Source organism: Seriola aureovittata, chromosome 22 (genome assembly GCF_021018895.1).
Source record: "Seriola aureovittata isolate HTS-2021-v1 ecotype China chromosome 22, ASM2101889v1, whole genome shotgun sequence".
Classification (NCBI taxonomy): domain Eukaryota; kingdom Metazoa; phylum Chordata; class Actinopteri; order Carangiformes; family Carangidae; genus Seriola; species Seriola aureovittata.
Window position 1 is genome coordinate 17,484,303 of NC_079385.1, and position 23,945 is coordinate 17,508,247.

At 43.6% G+C, this 23,945-nt stretch overlaps 1 protein-coding gene across 2 annotated transcripts in view; it reads right to left on the reverse strand.

Annotated features, from left to right (window-relative positions):
- Positions 1 to 726: 726 nt before the first annotated feature.
- srgap1b (SLIT-ROBO Rho GTPase activating protein 1b) overlaps positions 727 to 23,945 on the reverse strand; it is a 28,638-nt gene continuing 5,419 nt past the window's right edge. The window contains exons 2-23 of one of the 2 annotated variants that reach the window (XM_056368313.1): positions 19,582 to 19,777; positions 19,226 to 19,280; positions 19,003 to 19,110; positions 16,651 to 16,713; positions 15,959 to 16,156; positions 14,591 to 14,719; positions 13,881 to 14,102; positions 13,531 to 13,632; positions 10,780 to 10,977; positions 10,572 to 10,656; positions 10,434 to 10,461; positions 10,283 to 10,316; positions 10,066 to 10,126; positions 9,307 to 9,384; positions 9,090 to 9,224; positions 8,062 to 8,167; positions 7,248 to 7,472; positions 6,271 to 6,350; positions 5,742 to 5,922; positions 4,521 to 4,652; positions 3,395 to 3,731; positions 727 to 3,268 (exon numbers count right to left, since the gene is read on the reverse strand). In XM_056368313.1, coding sequence (XP_056224288.1) covers positions 2,816 to 3,268; positions 3,395 to 3,731; positions 4,521 to 4,652; positions 5,742 to 5,922; positions 6,271 to 6,350; positions 7,248 to 7,472; positions 8,062 to 8,167; positions 9,090 to 9,224; positions 9,307 to 9,384; positions 10,066 to 10,126; positions 10,283 to 10,316; positions 10,434 to 10,461; positions 10,572 to 10,656; positions 10,780 to 10,977; positions 13,531 to 13,632; positions 13,881 to 14,102; positions 14,591 to 14,719; positions 15,959 to 16,156; positions 16,651 to 16,713; positions 19,003 to 19,110; positions 19,226 to 19,280; positions 19,582 to 19,777 — 3,206 coding nt within the window. In that variant the 3' untranslated portion in view covers positions 727 to 2,815. Of the gene's footprint in view, positions 3,269 to 3,394; positions 3,732 to 4,511; positions 4,653 to 5,741; positions 5,923 to 6,270; positions 6,351 to 7,247; positions 7,473 to 8,061; positions 8,168 to 9,089; positions 9,225 to 9,306; positions 9,385 to 10,065; positions 10,127 to 10,282; positions 10,317 to 10,433; positions 10,462 to 10,571; positions 10,657 to 10,779; positions 10,978 to 13,530; positions 13,633 to 13,880; positions 14,103 to 14,590; positions 14,720 to 15,958; positions 16,157 to 16,650; positions 16,714 to 19,002; positions 19,111 to 19,225; positions 19,281 to 19,581; positions 19,778 to 23,945 lie in introns of both variants that reach the window. The other variant, XM_056368312.1, reaches the window with a different exon arrangement.

Here is a 23,945-nt window from a genome sequence, read left to right on the forward strand (position 1 = left end):
ATGTTTTTATGACTTTTTATGCCTTACTATACTACGATGTTTTAATGACTTTTCATGCCTTACTATACTATGTCGTTTTTATGACTTTTTATGCCTTACTATACTATGACGTTTTTATGACTTTTTATGCCATACTATACTATGACGTTTTTATGACTTTTTATGCCTTATTATACTATGCCTTTTTATGAGTTTTTCGGCATTACTATACTATGTTGTTTTTTTATTAATTTTTATGCCTTATTATACTGTGGTGTTTTCATGCCTTACTATACTATGACTTTTTTATGACTGTATATACTTTACCATATTATGATAGTTTTATGACTTTATATGCCTTAGTAGTAGTAGTGTGAATTCTGATCAATCACTTAATGTTGTCTTGGATTATTCCTCACTAGTGTCTCTCTCGACCTCAGTTCATTTCGGCTCCAGTGCTGCTGCCCACTCCTGCTGAGACTGACTGCTGCGCCGCCATTCCCAGCCACGCCACTCATCTGCTGTTCCCACTCACCTGCTCATTGCCAGCCATCTACCTCCACGCTCCTCCTGCAACAACCTGGCTCCTTGAACGGTGATGCATTCACTTACAGACATACGACTGAAGTGTATATGCACATTGATGCTTTGCCTGCAGAAGTATGTACTGAACTGCATTGAACGGCAATGCGTTCATGAACCTGTTTAGGGTGGTGATGACAGAAAAACTTTACAAAGACACTACGGTATAGAACACACTGGAGGTTTATTGAGTGTTCAAACAAAACATTTAGTGACATTTCATTTAAAGAAAGGTTCAATCAGTTAATGACTTGAATGCTAATTTATTCATTGTTTATTTATAATATAAATACAACACGTTGATACAATCCATTTGGCTATATGAGCTCATCTCTAGGAAGCTCAGTTTTCAAATACAGCAACACTTACAGACGAAAACCATTTCCTTTATTATCAAACACATTCAAAGAAACCTCCCTTTGAGTTAAAATGCACCAACATGTTATGATGCTACATGCCAAGTACACAATCCTATACATCAAAGTGCAATGTCACAATGGGTTAATGCTAGAATTTCATATTTCAGTAATCTACTAAACACTTTATGATTATTTCATTCGGAGTGCTGCTGCTCTTCGTTCAGGACATGCGTGAGTGGATTCACAACTCCCCAAAAAAGACAAGGATTAAAAAAAAGGCACTTTCACATACACACACACTCACTCACATACACACACACATACATACACACACACACACACACACACACACACACACAGATGTGCATCCATAGCCCATCTCAGCACGTCATGTTTCATTTTAATCACCACACTCACATCAGTTACCAGCCCGGTTGGAGGCCACATTCAGTGTGCTGTTCAAGTGTTTTTTGGGCGTTTACACACAGAGCCCCACCCTGTTAGCTTATTGTGAATTTAAGGTTAACTAGTGACTTCAGTGTAACAAGCAGGTAAACCATTATTTTGACACATACACACACACACACACACACACACACACACACACACACACACACACGGACACACACACATGTAGAGAAAGTGGCATGCTTTTTTGCAATCGTACCGTTTTCCTAACTTGCACTTGCGTGTTCTGGCACTCAAGGCAGGCATGAATTATCTATCATCTATCACTATTCTAGTGCATCTGCACTTACATGGGAGCAGAACAAGGGCAGGCAAGCAGGACACACACACACACACACACACACACACACACACACACAAACTCTGCTTTCACACACACACACACACACACACACACACACACACACACACACACACACACACACACACACACACACACACACACACACACACACACAAACAAGAATAAAATCATACACCCACCCTCCATCCCAGAAAAAGCTCTGTCCAAGCTCCCTCCACCACTCAACCATCACACCCTGTTCGAAGCTCCGTTCTGGGCGCGGGTTTTTTCCCACTTCGAAAAAACACAAGAAGGCTGTTAAAAAGTTTAGCGAGTCGCCATGGCGACGGCTCACTGAACATTCAATAGATGGCTGAACAGTCGTTAAATACTGGAAACATTCATTAAATAGCTGGACGTTGGTTAAATAACATGAGTTTGGTGTCACCGACGACCTCAAGAGGCGTTTTTCGTGGTTTGAGGTGTAGGTGAGCTTAGCAGCTGAACCCAGTGGAAAAAAATAGAAAAAATAAATTATAAGTCACACAGACGTTGTTGAACCAGTGTTGCCTTCACTCTGCCGTGTCCTCGTCCTCCTCGTCTGAACCCATCGAGTCGCTCTTTGCAGATACAGCAGCCGATCGTGACAGTTTGTGAGAAAACAGCAGCCTTTTTCGGTGACAGGCTCCTCAGCTAGCGCGGGGCCCATCTTCATCACAGTACAGCCAACATTCACGTCACTCAAACTACATTTTACCGGAGCCGAACTACACTCCCCACATCTCTCTCTCTCTGCCTGTGATCTCGTACACAGGACAGGATGCTCGGCCTACGCTCGCTTCCTGTATCTCCTCATCAGCAGTTCTTTTAGCTAACCTTTGATAAATGCTTCAATACATGGAGAAAGTAAACTCCTACACACCTAGAGTACACACCAACCTGACAACACATAAATATCATGGCATATCATATCATAGGTCATGTCATATATTATATTTTATTACTACATTAAAACCCTTTTTGTCTTTCCTACCGTTTCTACCCTCATGTTGATTATAAACATTAAGCAGTACCCTGATCTCCTCTTCTGGCCCATTTTTGGCCCGGGTAGGCCTGATTTGGCCTCTAATCGGCCTGGTTTGGCTCACATGGTGCAGGATTTGTCCAGCGGTGGGGGAAGAGGTGGGGTGCTGCTCTTAGGTGGGACCATGGGCTTGGGCCTGAGGGCGGGGGGCCGCAGTGGAGCCCCGATGCGCGCAGCTGCCACAGGCTTGAAGGAGCCCAGGGTGTCGGGGGAAGGGTTGGAAGGTCTTGGAGGTCCCGGCGGAGGTCCAGGGAGCGGGCTGATGGGGCTCAGAGGGCTGAGGGGGCTCGGGGTGCCGGGAGTGCCAGGGGTCCCGGGAGTCCCTGGGGTTCCCGGTGTACCCGGGGTGCTGGGGGTGCTGTGGGGGCTGGGAGACTCGGAGGAGCAGGTGGTGACAGGGCCGTTTTTCACCTGCTCCAGAGTGTCCAGCACCACGTCGGGCGCCGGCCGGCAGCCCTGCCGCTCCAGCTGCCTCAGCTCCCCCAGAGCCACCGTCACCGTCTCCTCGATATCCTGCAGGCGGCAAGAGGAGTGAAGAGGCGTCCATGACAAGGACAAGGAAAGATGTTTTCATTTTCTAATTAATTGTAGACGTGTGTGTGTGTGTGTGTGTGTGTGTGTGTGTGTGTGTGTATATACCTGTGCCAGTGTGTCGGGGTCCAGCGCTCTGGATCGATGGGAGTCACTGAAACCGTGCTGCCCGCTGCTGGAGCGCCGGATGGGCGTGCCCTCAGGTCGTCGCAGCGAATCATGTCGGCTCACCGTCATGGTCACGGCGGCGGCAGAGCGGCGGCGGCGCTCTGGGCTGTCAAGCGGCGGGGTCAAGCCCTGACCTCGTCCCAGCAGCAGCTCCCTGGGACTGAAGTGACCCGTCACCGGGGGAGAGCTTCGCTCCATCACACCCCCGTTCCCGTGGTTGTCGTTGGAGCGGCCGAGCGGGCGGCGGAACAAACCGTCGGTTCGCTTCCTCCTGTGACTGTGAACAGGAAGTACAACACTGTTTGCTCAGCTGCTGTTAATTTATTGGCTGATTGACAGAAAATGAAGCTGCAGTTATTTTGATATCTGATTAATCATTTGATGATTTCGGCTTCTTCAACAGAACAAACGATTAATCAAGAGAATAATCTGCAGATTAATGGATGATGATGATAATTATCAGCCTCAGTTAACAGTCTGAAAATTAATACAGAAGTAGTTGTGTAGTAGAAATTTGTTTTCTCTTCTTTCCTCTCCGTTTAATCAAGTAAGGACCCCTTTGATTTATATCGTGTCCCTTCAGAGGGGCCTGACCCTTATGTTGGGAACCACTGGATCAACTATATATGACTATATTTGCACCATGAGCATCAACGACAAGAAGATGCTGCTGAAGCATTTATTGACTGAAAAATCTAATAATGTCAGAAATAAACTTTTAGTTTTGAACATTTTACTAATAATAATAATGATAATGGTAATTTTTTATTGGTACTTCTTCCACCATTGTTACACACTGCTATCTCCTCCACAGATCAGCTGCTGCCAGATAAATTCAGTTTTTATTGTGTTGTATTATCGTACTGTTAGGAAAGAAGGTGGATATGAATGTGGAGGGTGTCTGCTGCCTGCTGACGGGGAGCGAGTCACATGAGACACAGCTGTGGTAACAGAATGATGAATTCACAGGTATTTTTAGAGGCGAGAGAACAATCTTTAACATCCACTGCAGCTGAAAGGATCCTCGCTCCTCTCATCATGACGGGAGGTGTCTTACATGACAGACCTGTTATAGGTCTCTGGCGGTCTGATGTCGGTGGGGGAGCTCAGCTCGCTCCTGGACCTCTTGTCGTCGGTGCTGCTGCTCCCTCCGTCGCTGTCCGCCTTCTGACTGAGGGTGTCCGACATGGCGTCGGCCCTGAGGACACAGAGCACAGACTCTGAACACCAATCATCAATTAACTGATCGATAACATGTGATTAGTGACTCCCTCAGTCCAATCAGTCTGTTAATCAACAGGATGTGCAACAGATCCGCCCACATCCGTGAGTGCAGCTCGTCAGCGGATCAAATGAGCCACTTCTGTTGAATAGAACTGAAGTTCAGCTGTTTTCCTGCTGAATGAACTTTTTCACAGCAGCAAAGACGGAAAAACACGAGTGTGATTAATCACATTAGCCGCTACTGACTGTGTTTCTGGCTTCCTGGTAGGAACAAAGCCATCGTTAATGCTATTAATTAATTACCCCTGTCTGCAGTGGAAAGGTCTATTAAAAGATCCTTTATTTTTTGCTAAGCTGTGTCGTCAAAATCTACTTTTTTATTAAAATAAAGAACTGCGATGTTTCATCAGCTAAATGGAGAATGACCCGTCGACATGACTGAAGAACTGTCAGCACCGTCGCTCTGACTTCACACACTCAAAGCTGAACTTCTCCTTTTTTTGTAAGTTTCAATTGATTTTATAGTTTATTATTTCATATCGTCTCTGTATTGTCAATGTACAGCTGAATTATTTTTATTTATTACAATTTAATTCATTTATTATTTAATAAATTATAATTTATTATAATTTAATAAATTGCAATGTATTATTTTTTTATTTATAGTTTTATTTTTTTCTCATTTATTAAATTCTAATTTATTCTAATTTATTAATTTATGATCATCAAGAAAATGCTGACTAGATTAATCTAAAGTTGAAACAATTAGTTGATTAATCACTTGATTAATCAGCAGAATATTAAATGTCAACTATGTAGATAATTGATTAATATTATAGTAAAAAATACCAAACTTCTCCTGGTTCCATCTTCTATCTGAAATCAAAACTATAGAGAATTATAACAGGCTTTTTCTTCAAAATATTTTTTTTTACATTTTATAAACTGAACAATTAATTGATAAAATAATCAATAAAAATAATCATTTGAAACTTACACTGAAACCAAGTGGAATTAAAGGGACACTCAGAATGAAGGTGTATGTATGTACTAATCATCTCACCTGTCCTTCACCACGATGTACTGATGAGGCACCAGGCCGTGGTTGCCGTTGTGCCGCCCCTCCCACCAGTCATGTGACGCTCGCTGGAAGAGCTGCAGGGACGCTCCCTTCTTGAAGGAGAGCTCGCGGCCTGACCGGCCCACGTAGTCGAACCTCGCCACCGCCTCCACAGCCTCACCCTCTGCAGGGGGGGGGGGGCGAGAGAGAGGAAAGAGAGGGGGGAGGGGGAGATAAAAGACGTGAAAATGGAGGTGAACCTGAACTTGTCAATCAGCTGTCTCTGAGGCTTTGTTCCTCCCACAGCTCAACCAATCAGAGAAGAGCATTTATAAAGTCGTTTCTGTTCATTCAGATGGAGAGGAGAGAGGAGGAAGGGCGGGTGGGGTTGGAGAAGACAGAGAGGGAGGGAGGGAGGGAGGTGGTGGTGGATGTCTCCATGGCTGCTGTTGCCGTAGCAACCTCTCCCTCCACCAGGAGACAGCGGGATGGGAGTGTGGGCGATTGTGTGAAGGTCAGAGGTCATGCGTACCCTCGTCGCTGGTCTGGGTCTCGGTGCCGGCGTCGGGCTCGGCCTCCTCCAACGCTCCCGGCTCGCTGAACGGACTCTCGCTGCAGGAAGGAGAAGAAGAAGAAGAAGAAAAAGAGGAAGCAGAGAGGCGCGCTGTTCATTCATTCAGTGTGGGAACAAAGGGAGGAGGGGGAGGCACGGTGGGAGACGAGGCAGCTAATCAGAGTCCGAGGACGTTTATGCAACAATCCAGCTGCAGCAGAATGTCAAGAGTTCAGCTGATGATGGGAGAAAAGGAACACAGGAGAGAGGGTCTCTGCACTACAGGGATCAGTGTCTTTTACAGACTGGTTTAATACCACAGCCACGGAGAGAAAAAAACTTGTCTCTGATTGGCTGCCAGGTGTCTGTTGAAATTATATGAAGGAAAGAAAACTGACAGGCCACTGCCATGGATTCAGTGAGATATATTTGTTTACAGTTTTGCAAACTTGTATTTTAAATTATGCCGAATTAGCCAGTATCACTTCCTGTTTCGCAGTGAACCAATGGATGCACAGACAGCTGTCACTGGATTCTGTGATACTGAAGGAAACCTAGAAACGTGATAAATCTCAGGCAGGTTCTGAATCTTTCTTCTGTGATTTCTAAGCAGATTTATGGATGATTATTTGCCACGAACATCACAGATAATGATATCTTTAGAGTGTAAGTCACACTGGGTGAAATCAATATGATAAAACTGTTATGCAGAAAAAGATACTGGATTTATAAACTGAACACGACCGAGCTACAAGGGTTCAATGAGGAAATCTCGTTCTCTGGGAATATACTTAGAAATCTTGTGTTTTATGACGATGAAAAAGTTTTATAGTTTCTAAGGTATCTTCATCGACTCTCCATCCACAACACCACCTCCACTGCCTCTTCTTACTTACATTTCAGAGGGAAATAACTGTCTATAAATGAGTCTGAATGGTTTTACATGCTGGTCTCACCAGTACTGGTCTCCAGTCATGCACTTCTCGTAAACCGGTCCGGGCAGGTCCTTGGTGTCAGGGAAGATGTTGTCGTGGTGCAGGATGACCGTTTTGATGACCTCGTTCACGTGCGCTTGACAGGCCACCTGGTCCAGCGTGTCCGGCGTGGGCAGGAGGGTGGGGCCGAACACAATAGCCAGGTTCCCAGCATCCATCATGTTCTCGTCGCTGTACTGGGACAGGCTGTGGGAAAGGGAAACATGTTTATTATTCATAATCAGTATATATATATATAATAATATAATATATTATATATAATATATAGTTAATGGTTTATAACATACTATACGGCCTTATAAGCAGATATAAGCACATTTGAATTTGTGTCAACAATTATTATTGCTTCCTGGGATGTCGCCTGCAGCAGTTAAATGAAAATGAAAATATTTTCACTCTCCTCGACAATGAAGCTCCTGGTTTAATAACACTGAAGCTGAATGCTCTTCATAGCCTTGCTACTAAACGCATCAATACATTCAGCTGGTGCATCACACCTGCAAATCACACTTATCTCCCCTCCTGCTCACACCTCCTGCCTCTCCATCGCTCCCTGCTCTCTCGCGCTATATTTATTTCAGAGGCTGCAGAGATTAAATGAGCTTGAGTTTTGTCATCTCGACTGCACTTCCATGACCCTTCACTACAAAAGAGGTTTATGGCCTCTCCCAACTATCCTCAGCTTTAACACCACATGGGAACTCTGGGGAAATGGAAAGAAATGGGCAATTATCATTAACTGTAAGTGCCTGGTTTTGTGTAAGTGGATACTCACTGGTTGAGGAAGGCGAACAGGTAACGCATCACCACCAGCGTCGCCCTCGGGACGCCCAGCAGGATCTTACGGACGCACTGTGCTCTCTCGTAAAGGTTTTCTATTCCTGTGGAAAAAAAATCATAAATCAGAGGGAGTCATCGTCAGAGACATCTCGAGGTGTCTGTTAACACCATGACGACGACAACGACCACTTCAGCCGGCGCCACAGAAAGAGAGGTAGTCGGCTGCGTGTCTCTGCTGAGGAGTTGAGTTTCAGAAAGACAAAGAGACACTAAAGAGAAACAAAGACGGAGAAACTGAGAGGGAAAGCGAGTGTGTGTGTGTGTGTGTGTGTGTGTGTGTGTGTGTGTGTGTGGGCTGAAGATAGACAGAGATTCAGTCTGTGTTTCATGGCAGCAGCGAGTGTACAGATGGAGGCAGCACAAATGTTCCAGGTCACATCACAGTGAAACTCGAGTGTTACAGGTCGGTGTTGGAAACTTTTTCATGTTTCTCTGCTGCAAAAATTCTCTGCAGAAAGTAGAAAGTCCATCCATCCATCCATCCATCCATCCATCCATCTTCCTCCCAAGACAGATGGAATATATAATCTCTCCGGTTTGTTCTGGTACAACCCCCCCAGGTGTCCTATCAGCTGGACGTGCCCAGAAAACCTCCAATGGAAAGCATCAGCGCCTCAACTGACTCCTTTTGACCTGAGATGAGAATCTCGGGGTCTTGTTCAGGAGTTAGATTGAGGGCAATGTACCGGGCCGTTGAGGTGAAGAAGGAGTTGAGCCTGAAGGCAAAGCTCTAAGGATCTAATCTCAACCCTGACCTAAAATCATGAGCTTTGGGAAGTGACCAAAAGAATGACATACAATTTAGATATCCGGAGAAAGATCGGAGTCGAAAGGTGGTACAGGTATCTGATAAGGATTCCTCCTGGGTGACTTCCTTTGTATGTTTTCCGGGCTCATCCAACCTTGACACCACCCTATACGCACATTGTTGCACATCACCAGTAAACAGGCAGTGGTACTCACGGACGCAGGAGATTAGGTCATTAAACCTTTCCTTGGGAAACAGCGGGTTCTCCAAACCCCTGAAGTAGAGTTTCAACACTCCGGCCACAGAGTTGATGTCATGGTTGCTCTCCTCGTCAATCAGTGGGTCATTACCTGGACGAGAGACACAACGAGTCAACCACATCCTTTAACACCAGAGGCTGGTGATCAGGTGACCTTCCAGTTGACCTCTCACCTCTCTCAAAGGAGTTCTTGATATCATTGACCTCCACCTGTGATCCCGACACCCGGAATATGCCTTGATGCTGAAGACCTGTTGGGAACAATACAGTTTAAGTTTAGGTTGCAATATCTTTATACCCTTCTGCTGCTGTCCCTTATGGTGTTCCCCAAGGCTCCATCTTAGGACCTCTTCTATTTGCGTCATACAGTAAACTGTGTGGTTCTTCTGCTCTCTGTTAAGAGTGGTTTCAAGAATACACAGACATATTTAAAAATAGAAGAAAATAAAATAAAAAACAAACAGTAAAAAGATAAAATAAAATGAATAATAACAGAAGAAGGTTTATTTCTTTCTCGTACCTGTCCATTAGATATAAGGCTACAGCGAGTTAGCTTAGCTTAGCATAAAGAGTGGAAACAGAGAGAAACAGCTAGCCAAAAGTACCAACATCAGCATAACAGCACCACTAAAGCTCCATAATTAACATTTTATATCTTATTTGTTTGATCCGTATCAAAAACAATGTGTAAAAACAAAAACTTTACCATTCTACATGCTTCTCGGCACTGTATGGCAATAATTTATAATAATATGATTAATTAAATGAATGTGACTTGTACTCTTATAAATGGCAGTATGTGGATGGACGGATTAATCAATTAAAATCACATACAAAAACATTTCTGAACTCAAAATAATAAATACAAATACATGTAAAAAAAGAACAGCCGAGCCAACTGAAGCTGAAAATTAAACAAAAGTGAAACTCACCGTGTAGGTTGATGTAGCGGATGCAGCTCTCCACCAGCAAGGGTATGGCTTTGGTTGAATCCTACAAAAACAGTCATCAAGTACACAACTTTAAACTTCACTCATTCTGATTCTGCTCATTGATTGCAGCGACTATTGACTTCCCGGAGTTTGAAAAGTGAGATGGGACATGTTGCAAAGACAAACATCCTGAGGGCTGATAGAAGTGAAACTCTACCTGGTGCTTGCTGTGGGAGTTCTTCCGCCCACGACTGTAACGAGCAGAGAGAGGAGGAAAGAGAGAAGGAGGGGTGTCTCAAACTGAAGTGGTGGGATGGGAAGTAACAGTTATTATTAAGGTGAAGAGAAAACATGCACTGACACCTTACCTCGTAGTTAGCAGTTCAGCTTTATAACCTGTAAGAAAAGAAAAATACAGAGGAAGTTTTAAAGGGTCAGAAAAGCTGATTACTATGTGTATTAAAAAAGACAGAAGGTAAGTGAGGGAGAGTTTCTGTATGTTTTACCTTCTGCTAAGGCTTTCTTCAGTATGTCATGTTTGGCCTGGAGCTTGGAAATGAGATTACTCCCCTCCAGATACTCGCGGAATTTCTTAGGATTGAAAAATAAGAACACAGAAGCTCGGTTCAGTGTGTAACCCTCCTGTACCGTCCGGTGTCGGCGGACCAAATATGTGTGGTATGTAAAAATTAGTAAATGATTCTGTTCTCTCACATTGAAGTAGAAGAGCTCCGTCTCCTGCTGGTTGGCCCGTCTCTTGGCCAGACTCGGTTTGTTCAAGTAGCCGTCCGACACGCTGGATTTGACCGACTCGGACGACGGGCTGTGGGTGAAGCTCTGGGAGACGTCGAAGTCGTCCAGCACCGACATGTCCTGCAGGGTGGTGAGAGTTGCACCCCAGGTCTTCTTCACCTGGAGGGTGGGCGGAAAATTTACTCAAAAAAAAAAAAATTCTATATATTTCTATATGTTATTTAAATATTTTTTCAAAACTATAAGAACTTGTTGATGGGAACAGGAAAAGATGGTTATGCTGCCAAAGTAGATTAAGAAGTTTCTGTAGATGTTATGATACTGCTTGGCTCTGAGGGTCGGTTAAAACTAATTTGAGGTCATTTTGCATTTATTTTTTAACTGTTCTGTGTCGCTTTTTGGTCGTCTTGTATTTCTTTGTGGTCATTCTTTTGTCTAGTCATACTTGTTTGACCTCTTTTTAGCCGTTCTGCGTAACTTTGTAGCCCCTTGTCCTTGTGCCTCGTAGACCCCTTCAGTGAATCCATCCATGTTTAAACATCACTGTGATCAATAAATATCTCTCCTGCTGCAGAATGTTCTGCCTGAACCGCCTCATCTAGAGCTCTCCCAAATATCAGGAGTCATTTCCCGAGTTAAGGAAGTTAATAAACCACCAAATCACCCTGAGAAACTTGAGCTAGTTCGGATTATTTTCCTGCTCTGGGAGGTTTGATGAATCTGGACCCAGAGCTGCATATGAATCTATTTTTCCACCTTAACACACTCAACTCTTTGCTCTACTGATCCTGTAACGGAACGATGACTTCGGAGGCTGAAAATAATTTTCATGACTGCACACGGATTCATGGATCACGAGCCATGAATTATGAATTTTTAATTGTTTCAGGGTGGAGTTTAATTTTCCTAAATTTTTGATGAAGTGTGTGCGCTCGGGCACAACTGCTCCTGTCTGCGTGCACTACATATGCAAAGCGCGCTTGTGTTTACAGCAAAGATAATGGGCGTGAAAGTGTTTTTTATTTGTATATGATAATCAGGGTGTGTTTGTGTCGACGTGTGTGTATTTGTAAGCTGCTGAGACGTGCAGATGCAGCTCATTAATCCAGACTCCTTCAGCATTTTTATGCCCTTCAGGGTGAGTTAGCAGCTGCCCTCTGCGCACACAACACCACAGTCTGCGCCACCTCAACACTGACAAGGCCACAGGCTGCGGCGCCACGTCGCCTTCTCATGGCACAGGTTTATTTTTGGAGGTTACATCTGTTACATTATCACCCCATTAAAACAGTATAAATTAACATAACTTTGAACTGTCAGAAAAACATTTAAATTTGTTATCAGTCAGGTTTTTGGATTTTGTATCAGGATCTACACAGAGTGTAATATCTGTAATATGATACAGACATTAGTCATTTTCTTTTCATGTGATGTAGAAATCATCAATCAATGATTCTGAAATCACGACATCTCTGATATTATCAGTGATTCAAACAGATTTATTATTAAGGTCAAAGGGAGCCGCCTCCTTCATTGGAAAACAACCATGCTAATCAGAGGATTAATGCTACGTCCACACTGATACGTTTTAGTTTTAAAATACATCACTTCTGATACGTTCACTGCTGGCAAATTGGAGACTTTCAGAAATGCTTTTAATTTGAAAACCCCAGGGAGACGTTTCCGTCTGGACGGACAGAAACTGAGACTTTTAGAAACGATGACGCAGACGCCCATGTTTTGCTTCCTGATTGGGTTTTATCAGTCATGACACATCCTTCCCCGATTCATCATGCTACTATCACGTGACCCTTTTCCATGATCGCCGTATACTTTTACTTTTCGCCATAGCTGTTCCTTGTTTGTAGTATTTTCTACAACTAATCAACTGCTTCCTGTTTACACCTGCACGATGTCAAGTGTACGTGAATGGTCGTGTGACATGTGGTTTCAGATGTTTTACCGTGGACATATTGTTTTAGATATGGAACTAAAATCCTTGTTTTTGTTCTAAAACGCCGTTTTAAGATGAAAACGTATTAGTGTGGACGTAGCCTAAGAAAGGAGGGATACTTTTGTGCCTCAAAAATGGCGACAAAGGAAGATGAAACTGACAGAGCTCTACAGGTTGTTGCCGAACGCAGCAGCAAACCCAGGTCCAAATTTCCACTCGTGCAACAAAGATCGTTTTCCCTCCATAACAGAGTTTCTCTAATAAAACAGACAGAGCTGCTCTCTTCAGAAAAGACTGTAAAACAGACATAATATAAAACCCTAAGGTTGATGTGCAGAGGATAAAACACAACACACACACATTTGGATTTTCTTTTTGTGAATGAGCAATGAGACTTCAAATCCCATCGTGCCTTTACAATGATCTAATAATAGCAACATCCACTGATAATAAACAATAAAGATGATAAAACATAAAAAAAAATTCTTAGTCTTAAACAACCGAAACTATTTTCTGTCTGACACTTTGACACTATAAAATATTTTCTCAGCTCAGGAAAAACATCCTGCCTCAGTAATAAGCTGCCAAGGCAAGTTTGTATATTTTCAGCACCAAATTAACTTTTTTAATAATTTAAAATTCTACTTCCATTATGTGTCATTACATTATGAAAATAGAGAAAAACAGCACACTGGTGTTTGTACAGCTGGAAATTTTGAGCCATTATTTTTTTGCTGTGCTGTATTTGTGTGTCTCACCTCTTCGTTCTCTATCTTCAGCGACGCCAGGCGGGTCTGCAGCTGTGTGAGGCGGAGGTTGAGCTCAGCCTGGACCTGAGGCTGGGAGGCGATCTGGGTCACCTGACAGGACGTGGACCAACAACAACGAGACCATCAGAGAAAAAATGATATGTGTCGGGATTCAGAAGAGTTTCATGACTTTCTTCACCGATCTGAGCATTTCAGTGACCCCCACGTATACATGTTTAAAATATATAATGGCTGTTATTACTATTATCATTCATCTTATTCTTCATCAATTAAATCTCTATCAATTAAAACGTTATTCTACAAACACGTCAGTTCGGTGTTCGGTGCGAGATACTGACTGCGTCGCCCATGTGGGCCTGGAAGCTGAAGCGCTGCGGCGGGCAGAAGGCAGTGGGGTAGAGGCCCAGCAGTCGCTGCCTGTCGCGGGCGGGGTCCAGGCCCTCCACGGCCCCCTCCAGCACCTCCAGACCCGCCCTCCTGGAGGCTTCAAGGCTCAGTTCGGCTGATAGGTAGGTCCTCAGGGCCCGGCTCAGACTGGAGTGGTACCCTAGGTCACAGCACTGAGACAAAGAAGAACTCTGTAAATCCTGTTCTCATGTTGTGGCCACCAGCTTTGTTCATGAGGAATCATGTTATCTCCACCGGTTAAGACAGATGGTCCCAAAAAATACTACAATACCCATGAGCCTTAGCTGCTGTTGCTACAGAGAAGAGGCCAGTCAGAGGCGTGATACATTGTTGAATTTATCAATGAAACGTGGCTGAATTCAACAAAATCTGATCCTCAATTTAAAAGTGAATTAATTTAAGATCATTTCAATTTGTTTTTTTTGTTTTTTTATATTTTACCTTGATATTAAAATATGAAAGTAACATATTCTATTCAAAATCCTTGTTTATGGCTGTTAAACTCGTCTTAGCTCAGCCACTCCCTCGTGTCCTCCCTGAGGGACATACTGTATAGGGACTTTATTTTGAAGAGTTTAACACTTTCTCCACACACCCCGCTTCCACCCTCTCTGGTGACGAATCCATAACGTGTACTCACGTCTATGATGTCGGGCAGGTCGTGGATGTAGTATTTAAAGCAGGAAGCGTTGGTGGCCTCCAGAGTCAGCAGATACTCGTTCCTGGCTTTCAGAGCCTTCAGTTTGTTCTCTGAGTACTTTGCCTTCCTCTAATGAAGAAAGAGAAGACGACAATATCGGTTATCAATCCATACAGACCGTACGTTCCTTCCTGGCTTCCATCGGCACATCGCTCTTATGGTGTCAATAAAGTAAAAAAGGTAAAAAATTAAGTTAATATATGGGTTAAAAGTTAAGTTTACCCAGTAACCCTGTGTAGGAAACCAACAGGATACCAATCAAATCCAGGACAGTGGGTTGTTGTGACCCAGTGTTTGACACCAGAGGCTCAAGTCTTACTTTAAAACTGTCACAAATCAGTGTTAGCTGCACAAAACGACGCACCGTGTCATGCAGATATGACGCTGACAACAGTAAAGGATGCACATATTAACAATCAGTACCAAATAGTGCAGTTTAAAAAGAGCTAGAGGAGATTTTTATAGTTCACATTTGGGTAAATAACCCAATAAAAATACATAGAAATAAGACTAAAGCTCTATTCCTACAATTCCCTACAGTCCTCCTGTCATTTAGATCACGTCCTGCAAAAATGGAGGAAGATCTTTCAGATGGAAACATTCTACAACTCAAGGCCATCAGCCAACGTTGGAAAAATAATAATAATAAAGCCATCATGAACATGAGTAAAATTTAACTAAAAGTAAAATCAAAGTAGCTGAATTATCTATTATCTGCTCCTGTCTGCAGTGAACTCATGGATGTCCAGACAACTATCACTGGATTAATGTGATACTAAAGAAATCTTAAGACATGATGATTCTCAGGCGAGTTCTGAATGGTCTCTTTCTATGATTTCTAAGCGGATTTATGGAGCTTTATTCATCATGTACATCAGAGGTAATGACACGCTCAGGAAGTGAAAGTATCAATGTGTTTCCTGTCTGTTTATTCAGATTTGAGTTATGACTCTAAATCACCTCACGCAGCATCTTTGCCGCCACTTAACTTCTCCAGCTTCCCCGCGGGGAGGCGTTTGACTCTCTCTTTCATCTCTGTCCAGATGAATGTTTGTGTCTTTTACAGAGCAGATCCTGTAATTTCCTGATGGTTTAAAAGCCGCTCAGAACGACGAGTTAAGCCACAGAGGAGCACAGTGAATGTTTCATCCCCCACCTCCACCCCCGTGATGCTAATCCCGTCTGAATGGGGTTTAACTCTGGGTCAAAACACCTCATCGTCCTGGGCGACCTGATGGTTTAACCCGGGAATTGTGTAGGTGCTTGTGAAACACGGTTGCAGGTAAGTGAACGGATGTGCGGACGTACCTTCTCTCTCATCTTCTCCATCTTGCGGGCGGCGTTGCGTCTCTGGTGACGCTCCTCTATCCGCAGGCCGAACACGGGCTCCACCCCTCCGCCCGTCCCCGACACACCCTTCACGCGGCCCTCCTGACGCTCCGCCTCCCGCAGCTTGGTTTCCGCGTTGATCGTCTCCGCGTGGTACATGTGATATGTCTTCATCACCTAGGCAACAGCAGCCCGTAGCAACACAGCCTCAGAACCAAATGGACCACAAAAAACTGTAAAACAGCTCAAGCCGGGGTCGAATGTTTTCTTTTTGTTTAGTTTTTTTATTCCTCAAGGTTATCAGGTCCACGCTAATCATATGTGGACAAGAAGCTTTTAAGGCTCAAAATATACGCCGCCATTTGATGGACAATAATCAGCAATTTCCTCCTTCAAGGATCGTTGCAGAAATGAAAAATAATGTCAGGAAAAAAGCAAAAAGTTCACAAAACATCTTTGAATTTCAGGCAGCGGTGGCCAGTTTTTCAACTGAAACAGACGCATTTCGATCTTTTAAAATCTGACTTTTTATGTGACTTTTATTAAAGTTACAGTTTCTGATTCATTCTGCACCCCAGCTGACGAAGTACGACGTCGTAGCCGTGAGCTACAACTCGCTGCTCGCACAACTCACAACATCCACCCTCCTTCTCCACCTTTGTTCCACTTACGGTGTAAAGCTCGTTCAGCAGCTTCATGAGGTCTTCCTGAAGCTGAAAGATGATCTCCTTACTCTGACAGAGGAGACAAAATATCATCATCAGCAGCAGGTAAATACATGAATTCACATAGTGTGTCAGCAGCAGCGGAAAGTAACAACCTGCATACCTCAATAATGTAGTTTAGTACAATTTTGAGGTAAAGTTTTTCCTTTTTTTTTTACTCCAGAGCTTTTATCTGACAGCTATAGTTGCTTTTCAGAATAAGATTTTTACATAAAAAAACTAATAATTATACAAAATAAAACACATTGTTACAGATTAAAGAGACTAGTGTTTTTGGCTTGTGACAGTTGCAACAATTGTCTGAAAAATATTTATTTAGAGAAGTTTGTTTTTAGATAGAGCTGGTAGTAGCAGCGACACACACGCAATGCAAGCAGTGTGACACCTGCATCAGGTTTATCTTGTGGCCCTTTGGAGGGGCCCGACTCCTAGGTTGAGAAACCCCGGACTCAACAACCTGACTGTAAGTAAAGTAAAATTAAAACTAGCTCCACTTCGAGCAGCTGGAACAGGAAAAAACCTGCTTACACACCGATGCATCAGCGTTAATAATGTCAGATATAATGAAACATCACAGTCACAGGAGACATTTTACAGCAAAAGGACTTTAACTCGTGATACTTTGAGTACATTTTAATAATAATACTTTGTTGTGGTCTGCACAGATAAAAAAAACAAGCTGAATGTCAATATAAAGCTGCAGGTTCAGCTGATGATTCTTCTTCACCTCGTTATTTTATTCTTATTAAAAACGTCTCAGTCACAGCAGCTTTAAGAGAAGGATCTGAGTCCTTCCTCCACCGCTGTGTGTCAGTGTAAAGAAATACTCAGGACGGCCGAACAGCAGCGGATAAATAAATGGATCTGACCACACACAAACAAACGAATTCATAAATGAAACAAGCCGCGTCCTGCTGCCTGCACTCAGACTGAATTTCTGCCTCATGCATTAAACAGCCGACCGGTTTGGGGAAGGAGTTATGTGGCGGCGCGGTGCCACATTAATATTGCATTATGCTAAATGACTGTGGAATCCCAGGATGGATGAATCCCGTTCCCATAGCGCCTGCTGAGAAAAGATCAGCTGAGCCTGTCGCCATGGCCACAGGGCTGTCGGCGTTGTCATGGCCACTCGGCCGTCTGTCTCTTTTTCCTCCTTGTCCTTCTTTTCAGAGCAGACTTCCTTCACAGGACACAGGGAAGTGATGGAGGTCTTGCTGTTTATAGCTGCTGGCAGCCGCTGCACTTTAGTTAGCATGAATAAAAGACGAGCCGGAAGAGAGATTAATAATGAACATGGCGAGCTGAAGTTGGAGGCGGTAAAGTGTGTGCATGTGTGTGTGTTTAATTTGTTAAACTCTGAGGCGGCGCAGAAGAGCTCAGGGGAATACTGACTTTACTTTTCATCAGAATCAACTCTTCTACTTAGAGGAGAAGCGCCGAGGTCTCCAAAGGAGGAGAGCGCTCAGTACAGTTAGTTACTGTACTGTACTTAAGCACAGTACTATGGTTCTTGTACGTTCCTTAAACCAGGTCATAATCAATACTTTGATAATAGCTACGTATCAACTGACAATGTGACAAATGTGTCTCTGGTGGTGATGAACCTACAGGACACAGCAGAGAGACACAGTCGGAGAGCAGCAGAGAGACTGTTAATGCTAAGCTAGCTTAGCTATGTAGCAATAGCAAAACTTACAAATAGCTCCTTTAAGACAGGCCTATAAAATAAAAAAGCAAAATCAGCATTCTTTAAAGGAGCTATAAGTTTTGTTATTGCTACATGGCTAATGTTAGCATCAACAGCTGTTTATTTACCCGTCTTGCCAAGAGCTTTGTTGGGTTTACTATACAAGGTTATAATACGCCCTCCGAGCAGTCTGGACGCTACAGTGACTCGGTATCGGAAAGTGATGAAACAGGTGGACTCGGGTGGAGCTAGCTGGTTAGCATGCTAACTTCTTTCCCACATCTGGATGCAGCTCTTGGTGAGTAAAGCGATAAAGTTTGAGGCTGAACTCACAATATTTCTTTTAGACTGGTCAGTAAAAAGTTAGCTATGTAGAATTAGCAAAACTTACGAATAGCTCCTTTAAAAGTTGATGATATGTCAATGCTGTGTTCACAGTTCGTTCGCGTAGCTGTACAAGTCATTGTAGTTTTTAATCAAACAAACAGGAGGAAATGGTGAATCAGTTGGGGACTATTTTCAGCGGCGGATTAATACACATTTGGTGCAGCAGGACGGTGTATGTGTGATTGATAATGATTCTAGAGGAACAAGATACATCAGCTCACCCTCTTCAGCAGACGGGCCGAGTCCTCGCTGATGTGTGTGAGGCGGGTGATGACGTTGTTCAGGTAGAGGTCACTGAGGGTGGCGTGGTCCTTACTCTCCCGCCTCACCTGGAGGGAAAAGAGAGAGAGAGAGAGAGAGTGGTAGAGTGAGAGAGGAATATCTCTGATCCCTGTTATAAAAGAGTCTAAAGCAAACACATAAAAACACACACATGACACCAACCTGGTTTAGCAGCAGGTACCAGCAGTTCACCGGAGAAAGCAGGTTCTGATCCTTTCTGGAAGAGAGAGAGAGAGAGAGAGAGAGAGAGAGAGAGAGAGAGAGAGAGAGAGGGAGAGAGAGGGAGAGAGAGAGAGAGAGAGAGAGAGAGAGAGAGATGTTTGGATAATTGGCAAATTCAAATTCTAACCTGAACCATGAAACTAAATCTAAAACTAAATCTTTTTGTCCACACAAACATAGGAACATATAGAGACACATAATTTGGACACACACACGCACACACACACACACACACACACACACACACACACACACACAACACACACACACACACACACACACACACAGAGTCCTACTTGTATTGCTGATGGTCCTTCGTGCTGCGCGTCTTGGCCATGAACCTCTCGGCGAGCTTCTCCAGGTTCCTGGAGTACTCGGTCTCGATCTCGGCCTTCTTCCTGAAGAAGTCCTGCAGGTCCTGAAGCAGCTGGACCCGCATCTCCGTCTGCTGCTCCAGACAGCGCTGCTGCTCCACCAACTGCGCCCGCACATCTACACACACACACACACACACACACACACAGAGATAGATGTAAATTAGACGCAAAATTATTGAAGTATTTTTGTGCTTATTGTTCCGTTATCCTTCCGTCTCATTATGCATGACATCTATTAATCTTTCATTTTACCTCCACACATCATTGCTTTTGTATAGTTCAGTCACCCTGTTGTTGTCATGTGCTGAAAAACAAGACGGCGGGCTCTATTTTCACGGTGGCGTTACAATCACCGCGAGCAGCGCTGTGACCTTTTGGTATTTTCATGACCTTGAAATTCACTTAGTCGGGGGTTCATTCATTCAAATGACGCAAAGTGAGTTGTTGGTCTTTTGGTGGAAATTGTGTTTCAGGCTTCAGAAAATAGACGTCGGTTTCTGTTGCAACATCCACTTCGCTGCCAGTCTGGTGATCTAAATGAAAAATGTAAATAAAGCCAGTAGCTTTGTTTAAAGCAGCATCAACAGAAATACAGTTTAATACGGTTAAAGCAAAGTAAAGCAGTCTGTGTTTATCTTTAAATTAATATGAGTGGTTCTTACAGTATCTGCTGTTCACAGCTGCTTAATACGACATCAGAATCCGCTCCTTCAGTTCATTAAATCCCTGCAGCGTCTGAAGGCAGCAGGACACACATGCTGATAAATTGTGTAGCAACAGAGCGCTGAGCCATTTTACCTACGACTCTCCACCGTGTTTACGTTCATCAAATCACATGCAAATGACACCAGACTCCTACAGGACGGATCACAGTAGACAATACGCCACACGTCGGGCTGGTTGAGTGATGACCCTGTGTGTTGTCCATGCAGGTAATGTGGCTCGTCAGCTGTGCGTCATTGACTCCTTTTATTCTTGACATGCATTATGGCGTCATGTCTTGCTGCATGATGTGAGCCTTTTTTACGACTTGAGATACAGTAGAATTAAAAACTGGAATAGCACAATGTGCCTCTGAGCTGCTGTGTGTTCACCCTGTTCAGACTGTGCACCATCCAGACGACAAAATCACTTCCTGTAGAAACCTCTTTCCATTTGTTGAGCGGTTTCTGGTATTTTTTGGTATGGTACTGGTCATTCAATACCGAAGTTCAATACCTACTAGGGCTGGACAATATTTAAAAGAATTTTAATCATTGCGATATGAGTCACGATTTCAGTTGGAACAGTCATTTTTGCATTTTCACTTTCACTGAAAATCTTTTTAAAAAATGGTGATGATGGGATTTTTGTTAGGTCTTGCACCAAACAAACATGTTCCTTTACGTCTGGAGAATATGATTTGTTTCTGTGAACCAACTAATCAATTAACCAGCCGCTCCTCTTCCTCCCTTCACTCCCTCTCTCTGTCCCTTCATTCCTTCAGAATCACTGATGAAGACTGTGCAATTTTCTCTGAGGAGTCACCTTGGACAACATCTTCTGACCGCATTGAAAAAAAATCCCCACACACACAAACACACTCTACACACTCTAAACACACACACACACACACACACACAGTCCTACAGTCAGCATGGTAATGCCTGGCTGCACTCTTCACTGGTCGTGCTGTTTCAGAGCTGTGGATCTATCTGCAGCAGGAGGGAGAGAGGGGAGAGCGGCTACAGAATACACAATGATAACCCCACCTCTCTTTCTCTCTCTCTCTCTCTCCCTCCCTATCTCACACACACATACACAAACACACAAAGACAGACACACACCAATCCCTGGGGGACCCTATCCACTCCACTACCTGTTGTCTTGGCAACCACACACTGTGTGTGAACCATGTGATGAGGAAGGTGAAGACAAGAGCTCAGATCTGCCGCATCGACACACACACACACGCACACACACACACACACACACACACACACACACGGACACACACACACACACACACACACACACACACACACACACAGTTTGCCGGACATGCTTCATAGATCTCTATAGAAAATTGCCATGGCCTTTGGTCCCCACAAGTCTATGAAACTCTATTTGTGTGTATTGATTCTGGCATCTTTTTGCTGTTGTTATCTTACTAATTTAAAATGGCTGCCATCACACACTGAGAGTGCGTTGATCTGCAACACTTTCATATAAATTAATGTCTGCTCAGCTGCGCTGAGTCCCTGACGCCTGTAACACATTCTGCCCTGGGCGGGGAAAAACCCTCGATCCTGATTGGCCCAACAGGACACCTCAAACACGGGTTGACATGTCCCTATGGTCAGCAGTCATTTTTCTAAATTGGTGTTAAGCCTCTAGTGAGTGGCAAGTAACCATAGCAACGCTACTGATGCTTTATGCAATGTTAAAGGAATAGTTTGACATTTTGGGAGGGATATTTATTCGCTCTTTACTCTGAGGCAAGACTCATCTCGACAGGCTCTGCTCAGTGACCTTCACTCCAGTAATAATCACACCTGCAACTACAGCAACATCATCTTATCTTTTTATTTGTGCTTTTGTAAATTGATTATGTAACTGTAAAGTAAAGTCGAAAATGTTTCTGCTAATCTGACACGTGGAAACACCAAAACGCCAACATACAACAACGGACAACTAGAATGATGGTTTCTAAATGGGTTTGTGGACGTTTATTCACAACGGACATCGGAGGTAATGATATCCTGAGGCATCAGTATCAGTATGTGTTTGTTTGCTTCGCTGAGAGGCAGCCTCACTTTTAAAGGTACGCCCCCCCCCCCCCCGATCACATTCACACAGTTACACACATTCACACCCGGAAGCTGCCCAGCGCAGCCACAGTTCAGTTGGCCACAGCTCCACTGGAGCAGTTGGGGTTAAAGGCCTTGGTCAAGGACACCACAGTGGTGTTGATGAGGGTTCTGGTAAGTGCTGCTCTTTCGCTTTTTCCACCCAACTTTAATCCTGCTCATACTGGAATCCTTCCAGTCACAAGCTTGCTCCTCTAACCTTTAGGCCACCGCTGCCCCGCCATGTGCAGAGAAAGAGTGGCATCACTGAAAAACCACTTTTTGTTTTCAGGGTCAAACTCCCCACCCACATTCATCTCATTTGTTATTTCGTGGAATACAACAAACCAGTTATTGAATCCCTGTGTAACAGACGCTTTTTGCTTCCTTGTGAATCCCATTCATACTGTCCATGGGGATTTCAGTCTCCACTTCAAAGGGGGTAAATGCCTGATGTAAAAACGATGTGAGACTTTGCCTCTTTACATAAACATCCATCAGAGGCGGAGCTGCTCCAGAGGCTCAGACAAAATCATTTGTTGAGTCAAAAACCTCACTGGATGAAAACTAATTATTTTTGTCCTTGCTGTTCGAGCAGTAGTCGGCTGTTCAATTAAACCGAAACCGACCAATCAGCGAGCTCTTGTTTATTTGTTGTTTTTATTCACAGCCCGGGCCAATTACAACCATATTTTCGTTAACAACCAAGATGGCTGCCGCTAATGTGGGGAAGTCTTCTGAATCCGCTTTAGCGACAGTATTTAAGTGTCTTTTTCCATCAGCCTCAGCTGTGCTTTGTGTTCAGGGATAATTAGCATATATTAGCATGCTAAAATGCTAACATGGTAATGACGAACACGGTAAAAATAACACCTTAACATCGGGATGTTAACATTGCAATGTTAGCATTTAGCCTCACAGTGCTGTTAACATGGCTGTAGAACATTATTTAGAGCTGCAAATAACCTTCATTGTCATTATCAATCGAGCTGTAAATCATTTTTTTAATCAATATGCACAAAAATTACTGGTTCCAGTTTCTGCGACGTCAGGAATTGATGTTTTACAAGTTTCCAACTGTTAGTCGGACATGACTGGGGTGATAAAATAAAGTCGTTTGAGGGCGTAATTTGGGCGTTAGTATATTATTATTAAAATTCTCAACTATTTTCTGCCAATTTATAAACCAAACAATACATTTATTGATCAAAAAAATAATCCGATTAACTGTCTGTGCATTAACTTTAGCCCTAAAGAGGAGTGTGTGTCCGTCTGAGTCGGATGAAGAAGGAGGAGGAGGATTCAAGCGGAGGTGTTGAGATTACATCAATGAAACTCCTCCGCTTGGATCACAGTCAATTGAAAGTGAAAGGAGGACATCCGCCGTGCTTTACCTTTTGATGTCGGAAACACTCCTTCTTAGAAACCTCCTCGTGCGTCCTCCTAAAACCCCCC